Source organism: Podarcis cretensis (genome assembly GCF_951804945.1).
Source record: "Podarcis cretensis genome assembly, chromosome: 16".
In the NCBI taxonomy this organism is placed as follows: Eukaryota; Metazoa; Chordata; class Lepidosauria; order Squamata; family Lacertidae; genus Podarcis; species Podarcis cretensis.
Genome location: NC_137186.1, coordinates 21,023,037 through 21,040,110, shown reverse-complemented (window position 1 = coordinate 21,040,110; position 17,074 = coordinate 21,023,037). Strand labels below are relative to the sequence as shown.

At 45.7% G+C, this 17,074-nt stretch overlaps 1 protein-coding gene across 1 annotated transcript in view; it reads right to left on the bottom strand.

Annotated features, from left to right (window-relative positions):
- Positions 1 to 17,074, bottom strand: part of TESC (tescalcin) — a 33,768-nt gene that overhangs the window by 4,692 nt on the left and 12,002 nt on the right. Inside the window, exons 2-3 of the mRNA XM_079957243.1 lie at positions 7,094 to 7,163; positions 1,357 to 1,437 (exon numbers count right to left, since the gene is read on the bottom strand). Coding sequence (XP_079813369.1) covers positions 1,357 to 1,437; positions 7,094 to 7,163 — 151 coding nt within the window. The remainder of the gene's footprint in view (positions 1 to 1,356; positions 1,438 to 7,093; positions 7,164 to 17,074) is intronic.

Sequence of the window (17,074 nt, the reverse complement as noted above, 5' to 3'; positions counted from 1 at the left end):
CTTTTCTCACACTGGCTTTTGGGAAACCAGCAAGCAGGACCTGAGCACAAGAGAGAGAACACTCCCGTCCTGTGGTTTCATAATAATCATAATTTATTATTTATACCCTGCCCATCTGCCTGGGTTTCCCCAGCCACTCTGGGTGGCTTCCAACAGAATATTAAAAACTCGATAAAACATCAAACATTAAAAATTTCCCTAAACAGGGCTGCCTTCTGGTGTCTTCTAAAAGTCAAATAGTTGTTTATTTCCTTGACATCTGGTGGGAGGGGGTTCCACAGGGCGGGTGCCACCACCGAGAAGGTCCTCCTCTGCCTGGTTCCCTGTAACCTCACTTCTCAGTGAGGGAACCGCCAGAAGGCCCTTGGCATTGGACCTCAGTGTCCAGGCTGAACAATGGTGGTGGAGACACTCCTTCAGGTATACTGGGCCATGGTTGCTTAGGGCTTTAAAGGTCAACACCAACACTTTGAATTGTGCTCAGAAACGTACTGGGAGCCAATGTAGGTCTTTCAGGACTGGTGTTATATGGTCTCGGTGGCCACTCCCAGTCACCAGTCTAGCTGCGGCATTCTGGATTAGTTTCTAGCAACTGGTATTCAAAGGAGAGCTTTGCCATCATGGCTGGTATCCATCGATAAGTCATATTTATTTTGCATGAATTTGCACAAACCCATTTTTGAAGCCATCCAGCTTGGTGGTCATCACTGGCTCCTGTGGCAGTGAGTTCCACAGTTTAACTTTTCACTGTGCAAAATGCATCCTGTTTCTGTCCATGGAGGCAGAGAACAGCCATCATGGCTAGTAAGCCACTGATAGTCTCATCCTTCTGATGCAAGAGGAAGGCGGAAGGCACCCAGGGAAAGGGGGGCTATGTTTGGGATGCCATCAAACAGGGGCCACCAAATGAAATCTTTGATTTTGTTTATTTGGCAAGATTTATAGACCATTGAATATTAATAATAAAAAGCTTTAATCCATTTACATAAAATGCAATAAAATATTCACTAGAATAAAAGAAGACTAGCAATAAAACCAGACCTTAAAAAACAGTAGGCATAATAAAATTATCTGAATGTTCTTGAAATGGTTGGTTCTATCGACAAGTCTACCTAATGAAATTACACGTCTGTAATTTTGTCTAACGAAAGCAGCCTTTAGCAGGCATTGAAAAACAGGACGCCGAAGCTGCCTAAATCAATGGCTGGTTTTTAGGTGCTTGTTTATGCGCTTTACTGTTTTTTTTAATGGCTTGTGTGCGGAGAGGGATTTGAGGTTAAGGAGAGCTGCACAGTTCTTGTTGCTATAGAGAACAAACCCCCCCCCCCCCGGGAGGCCAAGCACCCACAACATTACCTCTTGTCAAAAAAGGCCTGGACAATTTTGGATCTAATTGGATTGAACTCCAGATCAGGGACGCGATCAAAGTTCTCCTTGCTGCGGAAGTAGAAAAGGACAAAGAGAAAGAGGGAAATAGTGAGTGAGAGACACAGGCTTGTGAAGACAAATGAACGATCTCTTCAGCACAGGGTCATGGCTCAGTGGCAGAGCTGAGGTTTGGTTTGGTTTGATTTGATTTTTTGTTTTTGCATTTTGAAGATTTTAGGTTCATGGCTTTGGGAATGTTTTGAACTGTTTTATAGAATGCTTTGCTTTGTTTTAAATGGCAGGCCAGTTCGCTACCCTCGGCTTCTTGGGGAAGAGCAGAGGCATATACAGTGGTGCCCCGCAAGACGAACGCCTCGCAAGACGGAAAACCCGCTAGACGAAAGGGTTTTCCGTTTTGGAGGCGCTTCGCAAAACGAATTTCCCTATGGGCTTGCTTCGCAAGACGAAAATGTCTTGCGAGTTCCTGCGGGTTTTTTCCCCTTCCCCCCCCCCTTTTCCTAAGCTGCCACAGCTGATCGCTAAAAGCCGCTAAACCGCTAATAGCGCTAATCCGCTAAGCTGTCAATGGGCTTGCTTCGCAAGACGAAAAAAACGCTATACGAAGAGCCTCACAGAACGGATTAATTTCGTCTTGCGAGGCACCACTGTAAGTTGAATAACTAACTAATAGCCAATGTGGTGTAATTACAGTGCCAAACTAAAACGTGGGAGGCCAAAGTTCGAATTCCCATTCAGCCATGAAGCTCACTGGGTGACCTTTGGCCAATCACCGCTTCTCTGCCTAATAACCTACCTCACAGGGTTGTTGTGAGGATGGAAATGGGTGTGTGTGTGTGCTTTAAAGCATCCATGATTAAATGGGCGCAAGATATTGGGGAAAATATTATGTTTGAACAATGGGAAAAATTGTGGAAAGAAGATATGTAATTCACTATGTGTTATATATTGAAAGAAAATTACCTCAAAATACAACATAGATGGTATTTAACACCTGAAAGAATAGCAAAAATGAATAAAAATTGTAGCGATGTCTGCTGTCGATGCAACACTGGAAAAGGTACTATGATGCATATATGGTGGAATTGTTTAAACATCAAACAATTTTGGGAAATAATATATAATGAAATGAAAAAAATGTTCAGATATTCATTTAGGAAAACACCAGACGGGTTTCTATTGGGAATAGTACCAGGAAGTCTAAAGGAAGAAGACAATACGTTATATTTATACGCAACAGTAGCCACAAGGCTATTGGAAAAGTGGTATTATGGCAACAAATTATACCGACTAATTGGAAAAGTGGTATTATACCGACAAAAATAGAGTGGCTTACCAAATTACTGGAGTATTACAATATATCCAAAACAATGGGAGAAATTGGAAGGATCTCAAAAGGGAAGATAGACAGGGACTGGAAGGTGTTTAAAGGATACTTGCAAAACCATATTGAAAAATCAGAACTATTAGAATAAACAAGTTACGTTTTAAATACTGAAATACTAAATAAGATGGATAATAATAAAAGACGGGATGTAATAATGTGATACATAAATGGACAAATATGATTCCTTCCCTCTTCTTAGCAACAACAAGCCACTAGATTTCTGTGCTATTCCAGGCCTGGCCTCTCAGCCACTGCGGCACAGCCCTGATGCCTGCAAGTCTCTTTTGCAAATGGGATGATAGATTCCTTTTCCCAGCGACCTCAGGATCTCTCTGCTGGTTTTCTAGGGAAGGGGCGAAGTGGCTTCTCTCCTGCCTCTTGGCAGGACATCTGCTCCCTTACAGAGCGAGCCTCCTCTGTCTCCTCTGCGACTCTGCCTGAAACCGTTTGTATATTTTCCTACAGAAAGGTCAACCTGCCGTGCAGCTCAGGTGGAGGCCAGCCGGCTGAGCAGCAGCAGGAGAAACCAGCGCAGGAAACAATCCCTCTCACTTGACATCAAACTATGGGTAGGAGTTGGGAGCCAACATTTCAAAACACTCTCCTCCCCTTCATAAACATCAGGACACAACATTTACTGAACCACAACTCCCATCTTCACTGGGCAATGGCTGTGCTTGCTGGGGCCGGTGGGATAAGATAAGATAAACTTTATTTGCCTTAGCCAATGGCCATGGCAACATAATACAAGCAATATATACAAATAAAAAGACAACAATAGGTAAAAACGGCAATCAAATGACCAAGATTATCATTCAAATAGTGGCCCTTAATCTCATTGCACCCTCAATAAACCTAGCAACCTTTGCTGTTGTCTGATCATTTTGATCTGATAAAAGAAAGAACAATGTGGCCGCAGATGGGCGGCTTGGGATGGTAAGTAAGAGTGGGGTAATGTGGGGCCAGTGGGAGTTGTAGTTCAGCATCCTTTGGAGGGCTGGAGGTTCCCCCTCTCACTGATCTGGACCAAGGATGCTGGGACTCTGAACTCCCATCAGCCCCAATGGTTCAGAGATGATGGGCCTTGTAGAGTCCTCTCTCTGTGATTCCCCACCCAGGCAGTGATAAGGCACCAGGCATGGCTTAGCGGCAGGAGCAGGAAAGAGGAGGTGTCTTCTGACCTCGCCTGCTTCCCCACAAAAGCCGCAAGCCTTGTATGGAGAAAGGCCTGTGCTTTTGAGAGAGCCATCTGGGGTTTGGCCTGGAGGAGCAAAATATCATTACAGGGGAGAACAGGGTAGAAAGCAGCCAATTGATCAGCAAGCCGTTATCTGACGGGACGATCGGCCCAGGACAGACCTTGACAAGGACCTGTCTCCACATTGCAACTTTCCCGGAGAAAGAGAATGGTTCTTCATCAGCCCCAACCAGCACAGCCAGCGGTCAAACATGATGGGAGTTGGAGTCCAAAATCATACAGAACAGGGATGCTTAACCTGTGCTCCATGGATGGGATCCATCAGGGGGGTCCATCAACTAGGGGCAACCCACACAATGCAGTAAAATTAATTGTATGCAACATTTCATGTGTAGGTGTGGATTTTTCTGGGAGGGGGGTCCGTAACTTCTATCAGATCTTCAAAGGGGAGTCTGTGACCTTTGAAAACCACTGATTTAGAGGGTCACAAATCTCCTGTTTCTGGTGCATTGGGAATGGGCCATTACACAGAGGCAGAGGATGCCAAAGGCTGTTCAGTTCAATCACATGGCTCAACCGGTAGGACATGAGACTCTTCAACTCAGGGCCATGGGTTCGAGCCCTACATTGGGCAAAAGATTCCTGCATTGCGGGGGGGGGGGGGGACTAGATGACTGTTGTGGTCCCTTCCACCTCTAAAATGTCATGATTCTATTATTCTAATCCCCAGCATCTCCAGGCCTGGGAAAGATACCTGCCCCAAATCTTAGAGAGCTGCTGTCAGCCAGAGTGGACAGTATCTTCCTAAGAATGCAGCACATTCCCTGTTAAAAGTATCAACATGTTGCAGCATGGAGTGCTCCAGCGAGGTCTTTCCCAAAATGTGGTCCGCAGACCACCAGTGGTCCAAAAACTTCATTCAGCTGTTCTGTAGTGAGCCTTTGGATTTGGGGCTGAAGACAAGGAGATGGCACATCCATTGCATTCATCATTCATATTGGTTTTTAATAGTGTTTTTATTGCTTCTTTTATTATCTATTGCATTGTGTTGTATTGCAATCCAAACGGCACAGAATTCAAATCGCAATGCGATAAATTGAAATAAGTAACGCAGTGCATTACAATTGCACCAAAAGGGGGAAAATTTAATCATGGAGTGGTCTACCAAGACCCTCAGCAATTTTCTTTCTTTTCTTTTTTTAAAATAATTTTTATTAGAATTTTATTTACAACATAACATAAACCCCCCAATACATAATCTACCCTCATTAAACGTGAACATAACATACAGTGAGCATAACATACAACAATACAAACAACGAAATAAAAGACTTCCTTTATCTTGTATCTGGCTTCCTTATTTACTTATTATAAACTGTTTCCTTTATGAATAATTATTAAGATTTTTCTAAATATAACTTAAATATCCACAAAGTCTCCTGCAGACATTAATTGAAACAAATCCAGGTATGTATTTTAGGGCACTGTTTTGACTGTCAGCAATTTTCAAGTGGTTTGTATTGGGGAGTGGGGGAGTTAGGGAACCACTGCTCCAGGGTTTCAGCTCACCAGCCATACCATCTTTTGGGATATTCCATCCCGTTGCCCCTCGCTCAGTTTTTCATTCCACCCCCCCCCACCAAAAACACACCTAGACAGCATTGCATGCCTACTGAGCACCCCCAGTCCTCACTGGAATGATAGAAAAGGGTGGTGGATTATCCCCCCCCCCCCCAAAAAAAAACCACAATTTGTAAACTGCTTGATCAAAACAATTCTCCAAGCAGTGTACAAGTTCACTCATGAGGTTTTATCCCCTCCTTAAACCTTTTTGTACTACTTCAACGCTCTGGTTTTCTTCCCTCACCCTCAAGACTTCGGATGCCTCTGTCTCATGCATGGATGGGACTAGGCTTGTTCACGCATTATTACCCTGAACACAGGTACAAGCTGTCCGTACACATGCATGTACAAGTTTTTGCATGAAATAGTGAATGCTTCTTTGTACAGCTCAAGTATCATGTATGCAGGTACGCAGGATTGTATTTGTTGTTGTTGTTTAGTCCTGTCCAACTCTTTGTGACTTCATGGACCAGAGCACGACAGGCACTCCTGTCTTCCACTGCCTCCCGCAGTTTGGTCAAACTCATGTTCGTAGCTTTGAGATCACTGTCCAACCACCTCGTCCTCTGTCGTCCCCTTCTCCTTGTGCCCTCCATCTTTCCCAACATCCTGGTCTTTTCCAGGGAGTCTTCTCTTCTCATGAGGTGGCCAAAGTACTGGAGCCTCAGCTTCACAATCTGTCCTTCCAGTGAGCACTCAGGGCTGATTTCCTTCAGAATGGATAGGTTTGATCTTCTTGCAGTCCATGGGACTTTCAAGAGTTTCCTCCAGCACCATAATTCAAAAGCATCAATTCTTCGGCGATCAGCCTTCTTTATGGTCCAGCTCTCACTTCCATACATCACTACTGGGAAAACCATAGCTTTCACTATATGGACCTTTGTTGGCAAGGTGATGTCTCTGCTACAGGATTGTATACTTTGTTGAAAGTTCCATAGGAAGAATTTACGTGCGTACAGCTCAACTACTTCTGTACACAGGTACACAGATGGTACAGTTGCTTAATGTAGGGTTGCCGTATTTCAAAAAGTGAAAATCCAGACACAAAAGTTGTCGAGCTTTCCCCCACAAAAAAAAATCTTAGAGAGAGAGGTTTTGAGCTATTTTAAAGGAAATTCGTAAAAATTGAATTTTCCAGGACATTCAAGGGATTTCCACCCAGACACTGTTTACCCACCTATGTCCAAGAAATTCCCAACATCTGGCAGCCCTACTTCATGTGACATGTGAACCCTCCTAGCATTGGGCTTCATTAAGTACCCACACTTAGAGTATAAATCCAATGCTTTTTTTCTGCGGGTACGCGGGGGTATGCATACCCTTAAACATTTTGTGAGTCTTTGTACTTTTGTCCATTTAATGTATTTATTTCCCCCGATTTGAACTACAAAATGGTGATTTTCTTGAGTCAAAATGAGAGTACCCGTAAACATCTTTTTAGAAGAAAAGCACTGAATTAATCCATTATGATATAGGGCGAAGAATAGGTAATACTGTACCGAATAGTTGGCTGATCCCCACTTAGCTGCTTGAATCGCCGATGCAGATTCTCAATTTGATCTGAAGTGACTATGGAGAGAAGAAACAGACAGACACTCCATTAATTTATTTTTAACCCTTACATACTTGTAAACTCTACCCTTCACAAGGGATGGGCAAATATGCCAATTTCAATTTTCCTCCCTTTCTCATTTCCACCCCCATTTTAAGTTCAGTTTTCCACATGAGGTTATTTATTTGTTTGTTTGTTTGTTTGTTTGTTTGTTTGTTGTTGTTGTTGTTAATACAGTGGTATCTCGGGTTACATACGCTTCAGGTTACAGACTCCACTAACCCAGAAATAGTACCTCAGGTTAAGAACTTTGCTTCAGGATGAGAACAGAAATCGTGCTCTGGCGATGCGACGGCAGCAGGAGGCCCCATTAGCTAAAGTGGTGCTTCAGGTTAAGAACAGTTTCAGGTTAAGAACGGACCTCCGGAATGAATTAAGTACTTAACCCGAGGTACCACTGTATTCATGAAAATTCACCAGCAGTTTGCGGCTGATTTTTGTATGCAATTTTGCCCGATATTTTTTGGCAAACCGAATTCCAAAAATATAGCACACTTTTTAATCAGACTACGCACTTTAACCACATCTTCCCATAGTGCATGTAGCCTGGGCTGGAGAAACTACAATTCACAGTATGTATTCTGAAGTGTGGCTGTGTTTCAGTTTGCGTACGACTCTTTCAGAAAGCACAAATGCGGTTGATTTGCCTTTACATTCAGATTGGATTTATTTTCTTCCCCACCCCAGAAACACCTGCACCACAAGTCTCCTATTCCAGTTTTAAGAAATCCTTCTTGGGAGGAAATGAGGGGGGGGGGGGTTTGAGATCATATTACAGGTCACTACTACTGTGTTTCCCCAAAAAGCCATGTATGCAATCTCGAGGCAGAGAAGAGCAGAAGTAGTAAGGGTTAAGGCTCTTCGTCTGATCAAACTGGAAGTCCCACAACTGCTTTGCATTGCAAAAGAAATACAAATTAACCTGTCAGGAGATGCTCAAACACCTCCCTTGGGATTTGGCTGCTATGCAAAACAAGACCAGGAAGGACCATTTTGTCCTGGAATATCCAACGGCGCTCTTTGCATTGAAAGGGAAGCCTCCGTTGGCATGAATGGAGCAGTAGAGGCCGGCTGTTTGGGCAGGTGGGCAGGGGCACTGCCCCACCAAGCGCAGCTTGCCCTCAGGCAGCCTCCACTGGCCTGCTTTCTTACTCACAAGCTGTCTAGGGATGCCCCTGCCTGTCAGCTTGCTCCTCCTTACAGTCTCAGTATCTTACCCACTGTAGAACTCAGCAGGGAGGTGGAGGAAGATGGGCACTCAGCTAGAATCAGTTGGCTCTGCCTGCCAGAGGCTCTGGCTCCCCCTGCTGGTGGGCTCCCTGCCTTCCGTCCTTCCAATCCCAATGGAAAGGAGGTTTCCTTTAAATACCTGGGCAACTAGCCACTTTAAAGTGACTGTATATGTGACTGTGTTTAGGGGGTCATTGCCCTGAAAGGGGGCGTGGAAGTTGTTAAGTAGTGGGTTTATTCACAGGCCAGAACAGAACTGAAGGGTTCAGCCAGCCTGCTTATAGAGAGCTCCACTAGAACGCAACAGTAACCATTTTCTGTAACTATCCAATCACTGAACGTCACTTTCAATCCCTTATTTGCATATGTGGACCTGAGTGAAAACTATCTACAGTATGCCCCTGCTGGCCCAGGGTGAGAACTTCAGTACATAACACAAGTAGTTGGGGATCTATATATATTTCAGGGCAAAGACCTCCGAAACGCAGCTTGCATGCATAACTGCATCTTAAAAATTAAAACCTCTCGTTATAACAAAACAAGAACTCTTCAAAATAGAAAAAGGGGTCGGAAAACATTTCACAGGCCAAAACACTCATACGAAACCTTATTTTATACAAGAGGGGAAAACCAGCAGCAATATAAACCATGAAATAATCATATCCCCCAAAGCTGATTAGATAAATAGATATGAGAGAGAGAGAGACTACAAAGATTTGGATCACATACGCCTCTGCACTCAGAGGGAAGGAAACTTATATTTATATATATTTACTATAGTTTATTTTTAAAAATATATTCAAAAACGCCTCTTCTTCGCTCTTGGCAAGGACATCCAAGGTGTGAAGGGAAAAAACACACATTAAAACCAAATCTAGGCAATAAACCAGATTAAGAACAAAAAAGGAAATCGTTTTAGAGCAGGAGAAACAGAATAAAGCTTCACTTACTAAAAAATAAAAAAAAATTATGCAGTATTTTATACTACTGGTTTTTGTACTGTACCCATCTACCTTATATGTGAATGGCCTATGGCCCAAGCATTAATAAACTACTACTACTTAAAGAATAAATTAAAAAGCATTAGGCTTGTATCCAATGCTAGCCCTAGTCGGAGCACACCCATCTAAATAAGTGGACTTAACTTAGCTACATCCATTCATATTTTGAGTAGGACTAGTACTGGTATCTTCCTATATACATAGAAACGTAAGGGTGTCATCACACTGCGGTTTGTGTGGCTGCCTATTGGGTTGGGGTGAGCTGTGGGGGAATAGTCAAGGTATAAAGAGAGGGAGGATTGGCTAGTGTGAGGGAAGGGAGTAGCCAAAGAGGTTAGTGAGCAGAGGGGGCAGCTCCTAGTACAATATATGACGATAGAATCTTTGGAAATGAAAAGGGACCACTTGCATCATCCAGCTGAGCCCCTTGATCAGCTAACGGAGCTGAACATAAAAGCCCTCCATTTCAAACCACAGCACCCTCATGTCATTCAGCTAGATGGACCCAACTTTTGCTCTCAGTTCTGGAGTTGCTGTTGCATTCTTGTGCGCGCACGCACACACACACCCTCCATTCCACTGACACTTCTTTTTTGGGTGGGTTGTGTGCGCAACAAAACAAAACCCTGCCCTCTCCCAGCTGATAACCTGATCAGCTGATAACTCCCAGCTGATAACAGCTTGCTGAACACTGCCAGGTATTTGCCAAGTTCCAGCCTGTAACTGATACGAGTTCGACTTCTGCCAATGTAGATGGGAGTGCCTGGTGATAATCAGCGCCCAGAAAAGCCACATACCTATAGAGACTCTGGTTAGTGCCTAACCCTCCATTGCTCCCCCTGACATAGGACCATAGAATTGTAGAGTTGGAAGGGACCCAAAGGATCATTTGCTCCAGTGTTCCTCAGACTTGGGTCTCTCCGGCTGTTGCTGGACTACAACTCCCATCATCCCTAGCTAGCAGGACCACTGGTCAAGGATGATGGGAATTGTAGTCCAAAACTGTTTGGGAGGCACTGATCTAGTCCAACACCCCTGCCAAAGCAGGAGTCACAGCCAAAGCAAAACTTAGTACAGGGGTGTGGAACCTCAGTCCCAGGAGCTAAATGTGGCCCTGCAAGCTTCTCTATCTGGCCCTCGGGACTCTTCCCAGGCCACACCCCTCCCCATAGGCCACACCCCTCATGAGTCCTTTGCACTCTTGTCAAGTGTTTTTGCCTGGCTGAAATGTGTCCTTGGCTGCATGGAGGGTGGAGAAGAGTGAAGAAACTAGGCTACTGTACTAAAATAACATTTACATTTGTGGTTCCATCTACTTTTGTCTGTGGCCCTGCCCACCACAGGTGCAAGGTCCTTGGACGGTTCTCCAAAACAGAATTTGACCCTTGGGCTGGGGAAAAAGACCCCTGCCCTGGGCTAATGCCTTCCTGCAGGAGCAGAGAAGGTCCCAGGTCTCTGGAGAGAAAGCAGAAGCTCCAATCTGCTTGTGACTCAGCAACTTCCTTTCCACGAACTGCAAACAACACAAAACAAAACCCGAAGGGAAACTCACTCTTGAAGGCCAGCTGACAACTGGCGCTTGTTAGGATTATTAACGCTGACTCATGAAATAATGCTGCTCTGCTCTACTGACGATGTCAAGAAGCCTCAATCTCACCGCCACTCTCTATACAACCCAGGCAAAACCAACAATTTGTTTTGGGCACTTATCACCTGCTCTTTGCTTAAACAAATCCCAGAGTGGTGAAAAACGTCAAAGCACATAATGCACAATTATTTTTTTTGAAAAAAGAATAAAAATACAGTGGTACCTCGGGTTACAGATGCTTCAGGTTACAGACTCCATTAACCCCGAAATAGTAGAAACAAAATAAATAAAACAATTCCTTCCAGTAGCACCTTAAAGGTAAAGGTAAAGGGACCCCTGACCAATAGGTCTAGTCGTGACTGACTCTGGGGTTGCGGCACTCATCTCGCTTTATTGGCCGAGGGAGCTGGTGTACAGCTTCTGGGTCATGTGGCCAGCATGACTAAGCTGCTTCTGGAGAACCAGAGCAGCGCACGGAAAGGCCGTTTACCTTCCCACCAGAGCAGTACCTATTTATCTACTTACACTTTGACGTGCTTTTGAATTGCTAGGTTGGCAGGAGCTCACCCCATTGCGGGGATTTGAACCGTTGACCTTCTGATCGGCAAGTCCTAGGCTCTGTGGTTTAACCCACAGTGCCAAACGCGTGCACACGAAAGCTCATACCAATAACAAACTTAGTTGGTCTCTAAGGTGCTACTGGAAGGAATTTATTTTTTATTTTGTTTCAACTATGGCAGACCAACATGGCTACCTACCTGTAACCAGAAATAGTACCTCAGGTTAAGAACTTTGCTTCAGGACGAGACCAGAAACTGCGCGGCGGCGGCAGCACGGCGGCAGCAGGAGGCCCCATTAGCTAAAGTGGTGCTTCAGGTTAAGAACAGTTTCAGGTTAAGAACAGACCTCTGGAACGAATTAAGTTCTTAACCCGAGGTTTTACCACTGTAAAACAAACTGGGGAATACCTGGGGGTTGGTGATGTTGACCCCCATCAAGGGGGCAGGACTGAGAGGGTCGCAAAAACTGCACATCTCCACTCTGGCTCAGCTCCTCTGGCAAGGGCCAGAATTGGGGCAGGGGATGCGAGTACAAGAACACAAGGGAGCTTTGGTACGCTTCTGAAAACAGCCAGTGGACAAGCATGGCAGCGTCAGGTGCAATCCAGTGTGCCACTCTGGCATAGGGTAGGAAGACTGTGATCCTTTTCCCACTTTTGTCTCTGGCCCTGCCCAGCACTTCCCCCAAAATTGCCCCAGAAGGAATGTGGCTTTCTGGCTGAAAGGAGTTTCCCCCTCCACTCTAAACACTAGGCTACCTTCTAAAAGAAGAGGGCCCGATTCAGGGGAACCACGGCACAAGCATTTTCCTGATCAAATTATCCCAACCCCACCCCACCTTGCCATCCATTTCCAAACTGCTATTTAAACCTGTGGGGCCAAACATAAAGCTAAAGGTAAAGGGACCCCTGACCATTAGGTCCAGTCGTGGATGACTCTGGGGTTGCGGGGCTCATCTTGCTTTATTGGCCGAGGGAGCCAGCGTACAGCTTCCGGGTCATGTGGCCAGCATGACTAAGCTGCTTTCTGGTGAACCAGAGCAGTGCAGGGAAACACCATTTACCGATACCTTCCCTACTTGCACTTCGTGCTTTCAAACTGCTAGGTGGGCAGGAGCTGGGACCGAGCAACGGAAGCTCACCCCGTCGCGGGGATTTGAAACGCCGACCTTCTGATCGGTAAGCTCAGTGGTTTAACCCACAGTGCCACCTGCGTCCCTGGGGCCAAACATAGATACTCAAACTATGGTAGACCAGAGACAGGTCTTTTACCCTGGAAACACTGACCCAGCAGCACTGTGTTGTCAGGGATGAGAACAAATATGGCACATGGGATCCCCTTTAGCAGTACATAGCTGGGGGGCATTTTAACACCCCAAACTACAAAAAGCAACTACTACTACTACCTCTAGGTGAACCTATTACCCAGACCTCCTCAGTTGGTAGAACATAAGACTCTTAATCGCAGTGTCATGGGTTTGAGCGCAAGTTGGGGAAAAGATTCCTGCATTGCATGGGCTTGGGCTAGATGATCCTCACGTTTCCTACAATTCTATGATTCTATGACCCTTGATCAAATGTTTCCTACAGCTTCCCAAACTGGTCTTTATGCCTGGCTGTGACCTTCAGGTTTGGCTCCTTTCACCTCTCTGATGCAAACCATCACATTACGGTTCTGCTGTCTTTGTCACTGTCGCCATCATCAAATTGTTCGAATCCAATCTTACGCATTATGCAACAAATCTTAAAAATAAACAGTGAACTTAAAAGAGAGGCGGTGGGGAATGAAACTTCAAATGCTCCAGAAAATAAAAATCCCTGCTCCAAATCACTCATGGTATCATTTGATCATTGGGTTCCCACGTATATGTACTCTCATTCCATCGCAGATGCTGCAGATTCCAACTCATGACCTTTATGCAGCTTTGCTATTTTAAACACAAAGCTAATTTGGGGGTAGCTTTTCTTATTCTTACAAAAAAGGGACCCCCTCCTCCCTTTTATTTAGCTTTCTACATGCCCCCCATCCCCACCTGCTACTGACTTTTGACATTCTCACTGCCTGACATCATTATTGCCATGGAAACTAAGGGACCCATAAATCTTTAAACATCTGGAAGTTTAGTTTACTTTGCATTTACATTTTTTCTCTTTGTTGTTTTTTAAAGGATCATATAAACTTCAGGCACTTAACGCTACAAACCAGAACTTGGAATGGTGTTTTCCTAAGAGGTTGAGTTTTCCCCCAGTAAGGGATTGGTGTGTCCATTTGGAAAGGAACTCCCCGCCAGTGGACAAAAAAACCCTCAGGGCTTCTGTTTGCAAAATGGAGAGATTTAGAGAAAATACTGTCTTCTGCTGGTTTTCAGAACATTAGCCTTTCACTGACTCTTAGCCCAATCTTATGGAATTGCAGAGTTGGAAGAGAGCCCAGGGGCATTCTAGCCCAGGTAAGAAAAAAGGTAAAGAACCCCTGGATGGTTAAGTCCAGTCAAAGGCAACTATGGGGTTGTGGCGCTCATTTCACTTTCAGGCCAAGGGAGCTGGCATTAGTCCACGGTCAGCTTTCCGGGTCTTGTGGCCAGAATGACTAAACTGTGATGGAAACCAGAGCGCACGAAAACGCCATTTACCTTCCCGCTGCAGCAGTACCTATTTATCTACTTGCACTGGTATGCTTTCGAACTGCTAGGTTGGCAGGAGCTGGGACAGAGAAACAGGAGCTCATCCCATTGCAGGGATTCAAACCACCGACCTTCCAATTGGCAAGCCGAAGAGGCTCAGTGGTTTAGACCACAGCGCCACCCACTCCTGCAACGCAGGAATCGGAGCTAAATGCAATCTTGGGAGCTATGCGGATGCAAGAGAGAGAGAGAAAAGCTTCTTGAGAGGAAGGGTAGCCCATATAAATGGAATCCATTAATAAATAGCAGTGCTAACAAGCGATGGAGCCACGGATTGCTGGGGGGGGGGGGAGGATGAACTGCTTTCCGCCACCATCAGAGAGAACATGGCAACCACCTCTTTTTGCACAAGCTCCATCCTGCTCATTTTCCAAACCATCTGCTCTTCATCCGGAGGATGACGTGACAAAGCTCATATCAAAGCTGTTCACGGTGGCTGTCGAGGAAACAGGCCTCCAGAGAGACCCGCCTACCAATGTGCAAACTAGCCAAACTGTTTCCTCAGTGGCCATCCTCACATTTAAGGAGCACCCAGTCAAGTTTTGTAGCACCTCTGGTGGGAGACACATCATGCGCCTTCTGGGATAGGTTTTCCACCTTTGGTCCCCCACCCTGCACTCACCTGTGGCTCCTAGAAGCTGCCAGCGTGAGACAGCAGCCACACCCTGGGAATCAGTTTTGTCTGGGCGGCTAAACCAGGAGAGGGTAGCCAATGGGTCTCAAACCCTCAGTGAGTTAGGGACTTCCTCTGCATGCAAAAACAGGCTCTAGCAGGTTGAGCAGGTCAAGAAGGCAATTTTGATACCTGCTGCAGAGGGAAGTGAGGGGCAGATGGGGCTTGTCAACCTGAAGGAGCGTCTCCACCCCCATCGTTCTGCCCGGACGCTGAGGTCCAGCACCAAGGGCCTTCTGGCGGTTCCCTCACTGCGACAAGTAAGGTTACAGGGAACCAGGCAGAGGGCCTTCTCGGTAGTGGCGCCCGCCCTGTGGAACGCCCTCCCATCAGATGTCAAAGAGATCAAACAACTACCAAATTTTTTACTCTATACTATAAGACTCATTTTTTCCCTCCTAAAAAGTAAGGGGAAATGTGTGTGTGTCTTATGGAGCGAATGCAGACTGCGCAGCTATCCCAGAAGCCAGAACAGCAAGAGGGATTGTTGCTTTCACTGCGTAGCGATCCCTGTTGCTGTTCTGGCTTCTGAGATTCAGAATATGTTTTTTCTTGTTTTCCTCCGCCAAAAACTAGGTGCGTCTTGTGGTCTGGTGCGTCTTATAGAGTGAAAAATACGGTACTTGACATTTAGAAGACATCTGAAGGCAGCCCTGTTAAGGGAAGTTTTTAATGTGTGACATTTTAATGTATTCTGAATCTTTGTTGGAAGCCGCCCAGAGTGGCTGGGGAAATTATTATTATTATAACCTGGGAAGGTAGCGCATCTAAGAAGGAAAACTTTGATCCTAAACCTCTGCTGCCTTGTGGGATAGCTTGGGGAGAAGAAAAGACTAAGGAGTAAACCCTACACAAATCTGGAGTGGAATCCCTAAGGCAGTTGGATGGCTCCTTGTACGCCTCCTTCCAGCAACTCCTGCAGCCAAGTCGGTGCCAAACATCTTGCTCTGCTTTGCTTTGGACCACAGCAGCGAGACCAAGAGGCCCTCTGCCTGGTTCCCTGTAGCTTTGCTTCTCGCAATGAGGGAACTGCCAGAAGGCCCTCGGCGCTGGACCTCAGCATCCGGGCAGAACGATGGGGGTGGAGACGCTCCTTCAGGTTGACAAGCCCCATCTGCCCCTCACTTCCCTCTGAAGCAGGTATCGAAATTGCCTTCTTGACCTGCTCAACCTGCTAGAGCCTGTCTTCCGTCTGGGCAGCCCAGGACCTCCAGGTGCACTATCCAGACTTGCGCTCTGGACAGGTCACTTCGGTGCTGCTAATACAGTGATTTGACCACCTCCAGAAGTGCACTCCATTGTCTCTTGAGACAGATGAAGCCAGCAACAAGTCAGATTAGCAAGTCTTACCCGCTAAAGGCATCTGAACTGTGCAAGGAATCGGAGGACCTGGATGTCTCCATCAGCACTGTTGGGTCACAGAATATGGTGCCTACCTAAGAATTAGAAGAAGCCAGAGGCAGAGAGAGGGTTCGATGTACAGTGGTACCTCGGGTTAAGTACTTAATTTGTTCCGGAGGTCCGTTCTTAACCTGAAACTGTTCTTAACCTGAAGCACCACTTTAGCTAATGTTCTGTTCTCATCCTGAAGCAAAGTTCTTAACCCGAGGTAATATTTCTGGTTTAGCGGAGTCTTTAACCTGAAGCGTATGTAACCTGAAGCGTATGTAACCCGAGGTACCACTGTATACTTGAATTTTTAAAATAAGTTCCTAGCCCTCATGGTTGTAGACTGAAATCAACTCCAAAGCACATAGCCATAAGAACATAAAGTGAGCCAAAGTGGGGGGGGGGGGAGAGAGAGAGACTAATCCAGCATCCTGTTCCCACAGTGGCCAGCTAGATGGGAAACCGTGAAGCAGGATTCGAGCACAAGAGCAACTCTCTCCCCTTCTGCGGTTTCCAGAAATTGGATCCACAAGCATCACGGCCTCCAATCGCGGCAGCAGAGCAGAGCCACTATTGCTAGTAGCCATTGATCGTTTTCTCCTTCGTGAATGTATCCAGTCCTCCTTTAAAGCCACACAAATATTGAAAGTAGGAGCAGGATCATGTATAACTGCTCTGATACCAGCATGAGCACAGATGTTCACAAATGCTTAATAAAAAGGAATTCTGGAAGGGGCCCATCAA